General features: G+C 45.5%; 1 protein-coding gene across 1 annotated transcript in view; it reads left to right on the forward strand.

The window, feature by feature from the left end:
• Window positions 1–12,066, forward strand: part of RELN (reelin) — a 384,643-nt gene that overhangs the window by 333,439 nt on the left and 39,138 nt on the right. The window contains exons 43-46 of the mRNA XM_058657530.1: window positions 397–544; window positions 2,787–3,045; window positions 3,821–4,070; window positions 6,429–6,597. Coding sequence (XP_058513513.1) covers window positions 397–544; window positions 2,787–3,045; window positions 3,821–4,070; window positions 6,429–6,597 — 826 coding nt within the window. The remainder of the gene's footprint in view (window positions 1–396; window positions 545–2,786; window positions 3,046–3,820; window positions 4,071–6,428; window positions 6,598–12,066) is intronic.

The following is a 12,066-nucleotide window of genomic DNA, read 5'->3' on the forward strand; positions in this document are numbered from 1 at the left end:
CTCTCTGCAGGCTCCAGTTGCCTGCCACATCCTCCATGTGCATCCGGGCATGCCATCCACTGCTCCATCTAAGCCACTGAGGAAGCCCATGTACTCCATGGTCAGACCACAGATCCTGCAATGCTCCCCATGGTTGGAGTTCTAAATCCAGAGGTTCAGTTGGGGAGATCCCCAAAGAAACCTCGTCAGAAGTGATTCCAGATCTGACTCACATGTGCTTGTCGGTATAGGGTCCGACTCAGTCCCCCCATCAACCTATGCAAACACTCGTAGTTGCAATTGCTGGGTCAGTTCTGTCTCCAGCCCCATCTCTACGGTAAATCAATACATGCTATGGACCAGCTCAACCCTGCCCACCACACACTGAGCCCTCACACCATTTTCCCCTTTCTTCAGGTCAGCTCGAGTCTGACAGATTCCTGTTAATGAGTGGTGGAAAGCCATCTCGGAAGTGTGGGATCCTCTCCAGTGGAAACAACCTCTTTTTCAATGAAGACGGCCTGCGCATGTTGATGACTCGAGACCTGGATTTATCACATGCTAGGTAATCGTTCTTCAGTGATGTTGAAAAGCCACCCTGTAGCAGACAGTAGCAAGCCATGAATCAGAGAGGCAGAGCTTGCAAGAGCAAGGCTGGCATTAGAAATGTGGAATTTCTTCCTGATCAAAGCCTAACTGTTGCTTTTTTCCACTATGAATATCTATATCATTTTATAGATATTCTGTTTTGCCTTGTAAAAAAAGAGGGGGGAGGGGAGAAGAAGAACAAGAAGAAAGAAAGAGAATTTGTCATTTCCACTCAAAAATGGAAAAATTTGTTCAGTAACCACATCAGCCATGAAACAGCTGAACAGATGGAATTAATATCTGGCATTTAATGAGCTAGCCTCTGAAATAGCAATGTTTAACTTAATTCCAAGAAAATAATGTCACGTCTTCTCTTTCAGATCACATTTGTCATTAGGACTTGGACCATGTGTGAATATTATATCTATTACGCTGTGTTTAGTAGAATGCTCAGTTTAAATACAGGACATTCTCAAATTATTCATAATTAGTGTTATCTGAATTAGCAATTTTAGTGAAGAGCATTTCCAGTAAAGTTTCAAACTTTATAAGCAAGTGTCTAATGGTTCACTCCTGCATTCTCCAAAGTCATTGTCTAAATTGAGCACAATCATTCTGATACATTTTAAACGGATTCAAAGGACTATGTCCTGTCAAGATGTACATCACTTGATCATTTGATGAGCCGGAAGTTTAACAAGAAAATGAGCCCTGACCTATTTTTGCAAGTTAACAAAGAGATCATGTTCTTGCTTTTGAAATACCTCACGGCGGGTTAACATACCGTTTAGCGTATTTCTCCCTGCCTCCTTTAAAATCCTTCACTTATTAATTATAAATTTGGTCATGGCTCATAGATGGCAATGAAGATCTATGAGATAATTATATCATGCTTTTAGAGAACATGATTTTAATGGAGAATATTCTGATACATTATAATTTTGTATTCTTTATTTTGGATTTCTGTTAGCTGTATTGTTAGGGTTTTTTTTACCAAATAAGACATTCTGACATGGCTTCTTTATCCCTAAATTTAATACAAACACTTTCCCAGTACAAGTGGACAACGCACTAAAAGATTTTCACTAGAAACAGTTGTTTCTATTTATGTCTATATCGCTAGACACTAGCCATGTATGTTTTTGATAATCCAATGCTAAAAGCTCCATTATTTAGCTCATCTCAGTAGCCTGCTGTGTAGGATTTGCATATATTGACCTGAAAATGCTTCATGTAAAAATCTCAATTTTTTCAGGGTCATGAGATGAATGATGTGAGTTATGGTGAGGAGGCGGAGAGATGAGCCCAAAGGAGAGAATGGGTTTATATATAGTGTGCTGGCAGCACTCAATTAAAAACTCCAGTGTGTTTCCTTTGTTTGGCATGCATGCATTGTTAGATATGTGTGTTGGGTGACTCATGACATTTATTCTGCCTTACCAGCTAGCATAAGGCCCAGTCCAGGTACCAGCAGCTTGCCTGCCCAAGCTAACGTGTGAGCTGGTTTTCATTGGCACACCAGCTGCTTGCTACCACTCTGTCCACCTCCCTGCCAGCTGGGAAAGCTGCCCCTGGCTGATGGCCACAGCTCGCAGTGGCCAAGCTCCTCCATCCACAGGTCCAGCCACAGTTGGAGGCTGGCACAGTCCTGCACCACCACCCTCCCACACTCCTGCTTCCCAGCACCTGGTGCAAAAGAGAAAAGAAGCCCAGGCTCTCTGTCCCTCTTGCAAAAGATGCCTGACCCTTCACAAAGAGGCGCTATGCCTGGTGAAAGTGAATGTGTCTCCCCAAAAACCAGTGTATGAGATCTGAAAGCTACTAGTCAACCCTAAGAATGGCTCGCTTTGCCAGTAATGGGCATGTATTCACCTAATGAGGTTCTTCTGGTTTCAGATACTCTAAGAGTCAGATCCAATTTATACCCCCCACGTGGATGAAGGGACACACCCCCAGTGTGTCAAAACAACCTTGGGCTCCCTCCCATCTGCTCACGGAATAGCCCTGGGGTGCAGGGGTAGCTCACTTCTCTCATACTCTTTTCTCCAAGGAGAAAATACGGACAGAATTGTCTCCAGATTTCTCGTGTCGTCAACTCTGTTCCAACGAGCAAGTGCCTTAGTCATTCACTTTCATTAAAACCCTGCATCCTTGTCTTTTGCTAACCGTGAGGTTTTCTCCCCGGAGCAAATGGCTACAGTCCAGTTTCCCATTGTCAGGTTCGTGCAGTTCTTTATGAGGCTGGGCTGTGGCAAAGGCGTGCCGGACCCCCGGAGCCAGCCCGTGCTGCTGCAGTACTCTCGCAACGGAGGCCTCTCCTGGAGTCTCCTGCAGGAGTTCCTCTTCAGCAACGCCAGCAACGTGGGCAGGTACATCGCCCTGGAAATACCGCTGAAAGCCCGCTCCGGGTCCACGCGCCTGCGCTGGTGGCAGCCGTCGGAAAGTGGCCACTTCTACGGCCCCTGGGTTATCGATCAGGTCAGAGTTACCTATTTGACTGTTTGTCCATGGGGCTGAATGTGGCCTTGGGAAGGCGTGGGGTACACACCCTCACCCCTTACTCGAGTAGAAAGTGGATCGGGAAGTAGCTTGCCCAAACGCTGACAGCTAGGGCGTTCTTCCTTTCGGGCTTGGGTCCTCCCGTTGCCAAAATCTAGAAAAACAAAATGACATGACAGAAGGCCCAGACCCAGCTCACAGAAGATCCTGCCATGAGAATTTATAAGAGACTTTATAAAGCATGGCGCAAGATTATAACTCCCTGAAAAGGAAAAATCTTACAGCAACACACATGAACAACCTCGCCAGCACCCTAACGGAGTGTTCAGATGTTCCCCATACATAGTAAAACGTGTATCTGATAGAATTTTTTTAATCTAATAATAAATGCACAGTGTGTGCAAATCATTAGAACTGAAACGCCTTAGGGAACTACTGTCCTTACGCAGACATTTTACATGGAAAATCATGACACGGGAGCCAAAAGCGGTGCTTTCCCAGACTATGAAGGTGATGTTTCCAGTGTGGCCCATGTCAACTGTGAATGGTTTTGCCGGCTCTTAGAGTTTCTGTAGCTTCTTGCCAGGTGGGCTCAGGGATCACCTCCATGCAAACCCCTTCTGTAAACCATTGTGCAGTACTAGTGCTGACAGGCGGAGAGTCAGTACAAGGCAGCAAAAACACCTTACTTTTCTCATGTCTCTAAACCAGATTGAAAACGTGGGTTTTTTTCTTTTCTAAATGTGTGTTACAGATTCTGATTGGTGGGAATATTTCTGGCAATACAGTCTTGGAAGATGATTTCACAGGTCTGGATAGCCGGAAGTGGCTACTCCACCCTGGGGGCACCAAGATGCCCGTATGTGGCTCCTCTGGTGATGCCCTTGTCTTCATCGAGAAGGCCAGCACCCGTTACGTGGTCACCACGGATATCGCAGTGAATGAGGACTCGTTCCTACAGATGGATTTTGCTGCCTCCTGCTCGGTTACAGACTCCTGCTATGGTAAGAAGCTAGACAGAGGGACACATCTGTGGCTGCCTGCCACAGCACCACCCCGCTACACCACTGATCAGTTCAGAACAAAGGTTCAAGTTCCCTGTAGCCAACCCGTGCTGCACGTTTGAACATATTGGGTCAGATGAGTTTTTGAGCTGATTTTCAGAAGTGTCAGGATATGGACTCTTTTTTAAAGCCTATATGCGTAAAGATGTCTTTTATAAGATAAATAATAAATAATAATAGCTGTACATCCAGATTTTGTGTTTTGGTATCAGACATGCTAAATAAAGGGGACACTTGAGATACCCATCCACCCAAAGCCTTTCATTGTGTAGAGAACATCAAAAATAAGCTATGCCATTTCTGTGTTTACTTGTGTGTTTTTGGGTTTTAATGATTATCTCCACTTTATAGCCCTAGAAGTCTTGAAAATATATGTGTTCTGATTTTGCCTTCTACTTGGCTTGGATCCTAGGACACCTGGGCCACTCTTACTGTGACAAATGTATGCCCCATGTGCTGGAATAAGCCAAAGGAATGAAGATTCTTTCTCTCTCTCTCTCTCTCTCTCTCTCTCTCTCTCTCTCTCTCTCTCTCTCCATTCTCTCTCCATCTCGTCTCCACTCCTTAATTCAGTCTTTCAAATAAATAAGTCTCTTCAGAAGTATTGCCATTAGAAATGGCGTTAGTTAACAAGAGATGGTGTGGTGAGTTTTTCTTGGCTAGTCATACGGTATAGCAATTTAGACACCACTCAGGCGCCCTACATGAGAGTGACTTGCTTCGAGCCCCAGCCTTGTTCTAATGGACACCCTGGGAAGCAGCAGGTGAATGGCTCAATGCATTGGGCCCTCCTAACCCACACGGGAGACCCAGCATGAGTTTCTGCCTCCTAGTTTCAGCCTGGCCCAACCCTGGGTATTGTGGGCACTCAGCGAGTGAGCTGGCACACGGAAAGTTTCTATCCCTCCCCCACCTCTGCCTCTCTATCTTTTGAATAAATTGAAAACTAAATTGAAAAATATTTTTCAGTTGAACACAATAGTAATAACGGAAGCACTGCACAGAAGGCGGCTGGAATGGGGCCTGGAAGAATGCCCATGGCTGGAGCAGTTAATACTGGAGACTAAGTGAATTGAAGACAAAAGACTTAGAATTATATTCCCTGAAATAAAACAGGGTTTTGTAGGCCAGGAAATAATCGATGAGCTCCCAAGGCTGTAGGGAGGAAGCCTGATGACTGATCCTGGTTGTTGTGTTTACCTGGGAACCCATGTGGTCTCAGCAGGCTATACAAGACTGGGGGGAGTGTTACAGCTCCTAACACCTTGGCCTCCCACAAACCCCCAGCCTGGGTGACTGGAGCTGGCACAAGGCCTTAACGTCCAGCTGCTTCCTTCTCGAGTTTCCTAGTTCTTGGAGATTACCTAGCAGGGCAAGATACACGAGTTAGAGAGAGTTGGTCATTTCTACAAAGTTTCACCCACTTCAGGAGCAAAATTGGCATCAGTTGATCAGAATACCTATGAAATGGGCAGACTTCATGAAAGCTGCCATGTTTTTAGAAACTTAAATATTTACAAAATAGTTGTTCAAATACATAATAAATGTGTTCTTTCTCTGTTAATCATTAAGCAAAGTAACTTAAAATATTGCTTAATGAATATTATACTGTGCTAAATTATGCAACATTTAAATAGTTACACAATGTATTCTGTCAGTATTTATATAGATGTAACATGAAGCAATAATTTTCAAATGACTATTCAGAAAGCGCTTTTTAGAAAGATTTATTTGAAAGGTAGAACTGCAGAGAGAGAGAGGGTTCCGTTCACTTGTTCACTCCCAAATGTCCATATGAGATGGAGCTGAGTTAGGCTGGAGCCAGGAGCTTCACCTGGGTCTCCCCCATAGGTGGCAGGCACCCAAGTACTTGAGTAGTGTGCTGCTTTCCTAGGAGCATTAGCAAGGAGCTGGAACAGAAGTGGAGCAGCTGGGACTCGAGCTGGCCTCCTTAGGGGCTGCCGGCATCACAGGGTGCAGTTTGACATCCTAAGCCACCACACACCGGTCCCAGAAAGTTTCTCTTTATAAGAAGTAATTCTGGCAAATTTACTTTATGTTTCACTTAATCAAACTCCCTTACGAGAAAAGGATATTTTCATAGAGAAAATAATCACTAGTGTTGTGCAGAAAGGAACGTAAAGCTGAAAGACATTTCCAAGGAGGAAACGAAAAGGTAGTGGAAAAAAAATAAGAAAGTTAGCCTTTGAAGTCAAAAGCTTGAGAAGCCTGACAGGTGACTGTGGTCTTGAATCTGCACGCGGTGATTCACACGCAGCCTGCTGCTTCCCGTTGCAGCGATTGAGTTGGAGTACTCCGTGGACCTTGGCTTGTCGTGGCACCCACTGCTACGGGACTGCTTGCCCACCAACGTTGAGTGCAATCACTACCACCTGCAGCGGATCCTGGTGTCAGATACTTTCAACAAGTGGACCAGGATCACTCTGCCCCTCCCTCCGTACACCAGGTATGGACGCTTCTCCAGGTAGGGAACCCCAACATACACAGAGTGGCGTGGCAGGTGTTCACTCGGCGAGGTTCAACGAGATGTGTGCGATCTGAAGTGCTTGTGGCACTACTGCCGGCTGTAAAACATCCAGGTGATCTCAATCAGGCCGTGGAAGCCAGCCTTTGTGGTGACTTGATTCTGTGCGTGCCCCAAAAGCCAGGACATCTTCTGACATTTGGGTCTCATTTTTTTTAAATGCCCTACACAAGATGGCAGTCACTGTACTACCCGTCTCTCCAACATAATTCAGAGATGCTAAGAACAAACCACTTTTAAAAGGCCCGAGGATACACACTAGATGTGAATCTTCTCTGCTAGTCAGACTGCTATACACATAGCAGGGAATGAAATTATCTCAACGGGGGTAGCAGAAAAACATGTGTATCCAAATCAGTGTTTGCTTCTGAAATTCTGCTTTGAACAATCAATCCCTTGAGGCTGATCACTTGGCGTGTTCTTTCACGTGGAAAGCAACTGCAGTGGCTTCCACTGCTCTCCGTGTCTGCGGGAAAGGCTCTCGCTTAATACAATCCCCTGCTGACCTTCTTTCTAAAGAAGTTAAATCTAAACGATCCATGCATTTGTCCAAGCAGAGAATTAACTCTGCCGAGCAGAGAGCTTTCAGGTCTTGGTTGACATCCTGTTCTTCTAAGAAAGTTGATCAGCTGTTACTGCTGCAGCTGCAGCTAAGACGCAACAGAAACCACCCATGCAGTCTGGGGAAAGCACTGCAAGCTTGGGCTCATCATTCCGTCACCTCCCCCACCAAGGAAGAAAGAACCATCTCTCTAGCAGAGGACCACGAAACTTCACCATTCATGGAAGGCAGAACTTTTCTTAAGATTATCATAAACGGGGTGGTTTCGATTGCTAACAGCCCGGAGCTGCTGTACAATTGCTGGCTCAGAGCGACGGGACTATATTAACTGTCAGCAGAGTTGCCAAGTTTAAATGAGATATGTGAGATTTTGTTGCTCGTTAAAGGTATTGCCGCACATGAATTATTAACGTGATCTTAATAAGTAAAATAGAGAAAAAAAGGCCTACATTAAGCCGGCAGTCTTTTAAGTCTATGAATTCTGTGAATTATTATCCAGCTACTGGATAGCACTTTGCAAATAAGCAGGCAGCCATTAGCACCTTGAGTCTTATACTGGAGAATAGCAATTGCTCTTCATCTTTTAGTCTGTCTTTTACTTGTTTCTTGACCCTTGCAAATGATCTTTTCAAAAATCAGTGGAGTAACTATTCTCTTCCATTATCATATTAAAAATCCAGGTTGTGTGTGTTCTGTCACCTCAAGGCTCCTTTTGTATAGGAGGGTCTTAAAGGTGACATTGCCCTATAATGAGGCCCGGTGGGTAATCACAAAGATATGTGCATAGATGGAACCCAAGCAAGGCCACTTGTTACCACACTCTGCTGTGTCCCAGAGGTTGTTAGAACAACCCAGAGCGCTTCAGAGCCTCAGAGCTTCAGAGCCCCAAGCCTCAGAGCGCTTCATCTCAAACATGAGTTAACGCCTCCATACGCTTTCAGCTCTTCTATCCCGTTACAAATTAAATATAATCTTTCGTTCTTTTATGTTAAATTTACGTAAAAGTCCAGAAACACACTGAGCAGTGACATGTATGTTGGCTGTCACGCCTTAGTTGAAGATTCAGTCTGTAGCTCTTGGCTGTAAGCAAACATGATGTTGACAACTGGAAGATGTTTTAAGCAGGGCTTAGACACGACTGTGATTCTGAAATAATTGCGGCTTTATCTACTCATCTGTCATATGAATTTAAGGCTAGGACCCTAGTAATGGAGGCACATGGTGGTGAGGGTCAATTGAAAATTATTGTCTATAAATTGGTATCAAACCATTCGCCCAACCCAGATAACCACTAGTCATCGCTGGCAATAAGCCGTTCCTTTAGCCGTTCATTAAACAAGTATTTTTTAACCTGTTTAATTATGCACCAGACGCATAGAGAAAAGGCACTGAGCCTTATCTCAGGGAGCATTTGGTTCAGTGGAAGAAAGGCCTAGGAACCAGGCATGAGCCTTCATCACAAAATACATAGCTCAACTGTGGAAGATCCAGATTGTACAGTAACTTGTGAGCGAACTGGAGAGGACAGGCCCTGATGGTGCAATGGACGTGGGCAGTGGAAGGGAAGGGCTGTACTGAAGACGACAGGCTGAAGTTCACAATGGATTCTGGCTTCTTCTTACAGGGAAGGGAGCACTGAGCCTAAATGGAAGGCTCAGCACCCTCCACACACACACATAGAATGAATGAAAAACCTCGTGGTAAAATGGAAGCTGAGAAGTTTTTAGGTTCAGTTTTAGGATCTGAGGGGTCAAAGAAGGAGAAGAGGTAACTGGTTAGAGACTTTATTTTAGAGGGGAAGAGTGAGGGAAGGGTTAAGAGAGAGTTAGGGGGTTAGAGCCTACCTGGACAGAGGGCAAGGGGTTTGAAACCAGCTTCTTCATTGGGTTTCAACAGGCAGAGTTCCTTCTTAAGCAGGTTGCTGGGTAGGTGCGGAGAGCCCCAGGGACCCTGATGAGGTGGGTGGGGATATGTTGAAAGGCCCCTTGGTGAGGTTGACAGTGCACTGTCTTAATCATCTGGAGTATTCCCAGACACAGGGCTTTCCTGGGTGATAAGCTTCCACTAGCCTTTAGGGGAACTGTCCACACCCAGTTTCATCAGACCTGGGGTTTCAGGCCCAGTGCTCCTACAAAAATCTCTGCTTTATGAGCCATGTTGAGCTTTGAAACAAGTAATTTTATGTCTCTAAACATCCCCTTTCTCCATTGAAAAAAAAAAAAAGACCCTTCTTACCAATAGAAATCAAAAGTATTGTGTGTGGAGGTGTTTAGAACACTGCAAAAACATGTACAAATATAGAGAAGTTTTACTTTTATGAGTTAGCCACATGATCCCACTTGTTTACCAGACCTCAGCTACAGAGCAAAAAAATAAAAATCTTCCTAAGTCACAGGCTTAGGAAGTGACTTTTAATGGGAGTGAGCATGTGTGTGATCAATGTAGAACATTCTCTTAAGGTCTTGCCCTAGAGGAGAGAAGTGAGTTGTGAAAAACTGAAAAATAATGTATTCTGTACATAATTGGAGTTTCACTGAGAAGTAGACCAGACTTGCTGCTACAGTTGAAAAACAGGAAATGGTGTTGAATACCAGATGAGAGGATTTTAGGAGAGAATCGGGCCATGGCTTCAAAGGATGTATAGGCAGTATCCCCCACCAGCATGAGCTGGAACTGGGGCCTGGCCAGGCGGGGTCAGGCTACAGCACCCACTGGCAAATGCTGAGGTGATGCGAGCCATGCCAGACTGGGCCACAGCACACAACCAGCACATGTGAGATTAAGTTGGGGGAGAGAGCAAAGCCAGTAGGGGGACTGCGAGGGGCTTCCCTGCTCAACCACCATTCCCACTGGAGAACATGAGAGCTGGGATTGGGGGCAGACCACGCTGAGCAGGGTTACTACACCTGTTGGCCTCATGTGAGCTGGATTGGGGAAATGCCGGGCTGGGTTGACTGTTCCTACTAGTGTATGCATAAGTCAGAGTAAGTGTGGCTTGGTTGAACTTTGCCACAGCATCAGCTGGCAGATGTTGACACAGGGGGCAAATTCTGTCAAGTTAAACTGCAGAACTACCTGGAGAGTGCAAGATCCTGGAGTAGGAGTGGTCCCATCAGGGAAACAGTGGGCACCTCCCTCTTGAGTTGCCACTCCCACTAGTGAGCATGAGAACCAGGACTAGGGCAGGCATTGCTAGACAGAGTGACACTCACCGGCACATGTTTAGGCTGGATAGGGGGGTTGGTTGAGTTGAACTAGGTCCATTAACATGTATGAGAGCTGAATGGAATGTGGGACAGACTGGGCCAATCTGCTGTACACACTGGCAAGCATGGCAACCAGGGCAGGGGGCAGGCCTGGTGGGGTTATTGTGGGTCACTCTAACTAGACAACCACTCCCACTGGCATACGTGAAGGCCAAGTGTGTGGTGGGCAGGATTAGGCTGGGATGCAACATCCATTGGTTTATGTAGAAGACAGTGCTGGAGGCAGAACTGACCCAACAATTGCAACCACCAGTGTGTGCATAGGCTGATTGGGGCGATGGACTGTGCTGGACCTTTTATTGGCAGACACACAAGAATCAGATCTGGGATCAACTCAGATGAAGCTTCTTTGTGGATCTCCCCCCCGCCAAATGAATTGCTGGACTCAGAACCCCAACCATGGATAGAATTGCAGGTTCCACTGTCTGCCCATGGAATGTATGTGTCAGAGCTGGGCTTCCTCAGCAGCTTAGACCGAGCAGTGGACAGCATACCCAGGTGCACATGGAGGACATGGCAGTACATTAGAGTCTGCAGAGAACACCTGGTACCACAACAGAATATGGAGGATGGAACAAATTGATCAATTACCCCAGCCAAGTGTTGGCAGTGAATATCTGGGCAAACGGAGGCTCTAAGCTTGAGTATGTCAACCGGTAGATTCTAGAGAGATTTCATCGTGCTTGGAGTGGCAGGATCGACAGTAATTCAGAACTGTTGAATTATTGAAACCTCTTGAGCAGGAGCCTCAGAGCTTTCCCCACCTCGGGGACCCTGGGGAGATGTCTGGTTGACTGTCCTCCATCCCAGGGTACAGAGGCGTTTAGGAGGCTGGGTGTGGCTTCTCTCCTTTTCTCCCCTGTTTCCCCAGATACAGGAAGGAAAAAAAGAGAATGTGGAAACGGTGATCTCACCCACCTTCCTGTAGCCCTTGACCCTTATCACCCTACCCAACTTTGTAAAAATCATCAAAAAAATTAAAATTATTAATGTAAAAAAAGAAACTATAAAAAAAGGATGGATGGAAACTGGGTGAAGGAGAGAACGTTTTAAACCAAGGAAAAAAATGAATAAGTGAGGGACACACGGACCTGAACCTGGGAGGAGTACAGGAATTGCTGATTAAAGCGAAGGGCTCACATCTGGCAGCGGTAGAAACACCTGATTGGAACATCTGGGCTGACTGACAGCAAGTACTGCCACAAAGCAGAGGAGTTCAGAAATGAAGCTATGGTGGCTCTTGAACTGGAAATATTCTTCCAAGAGGAAAACAAACAAAAAAAAAAGACTCAAAGAAGAGAAAATGACAAACTACATTGTGAGACGACCTAGAGCATAGTTACAAAGACATGGGCTCCAGCTAAAATGGGAGCAGTGAGGCAGATATTACAGGAACATTTCACAGAACGAGCAGATCAAATTCAGCCACCAGCTTCTCCATTGTACCCAGTGGGAGATGACTCTAAAGTTTAAAAACTAGGAAAGCCATGAGAAGTGGAGAGAACTATACAGTTGATCCCAGAGGAAGACTATACAGCAGGTGTTGTGATACTGAATTAAATA

The sequence above is a fragment of the Ochotona princeps genome, chromosome 32, assembly GCF_030435755.1.
Source record: "Ochotona princeps isolate mOchPri1 chromosome 32, mOchPri1.hap1, whole genome shotgun sequence".
NCBI lineage: Eukaryota > Metazoa > Chordata > Mammalia > Lagomorpha > Ochotonidae > Ochotona > Ochotona princeps.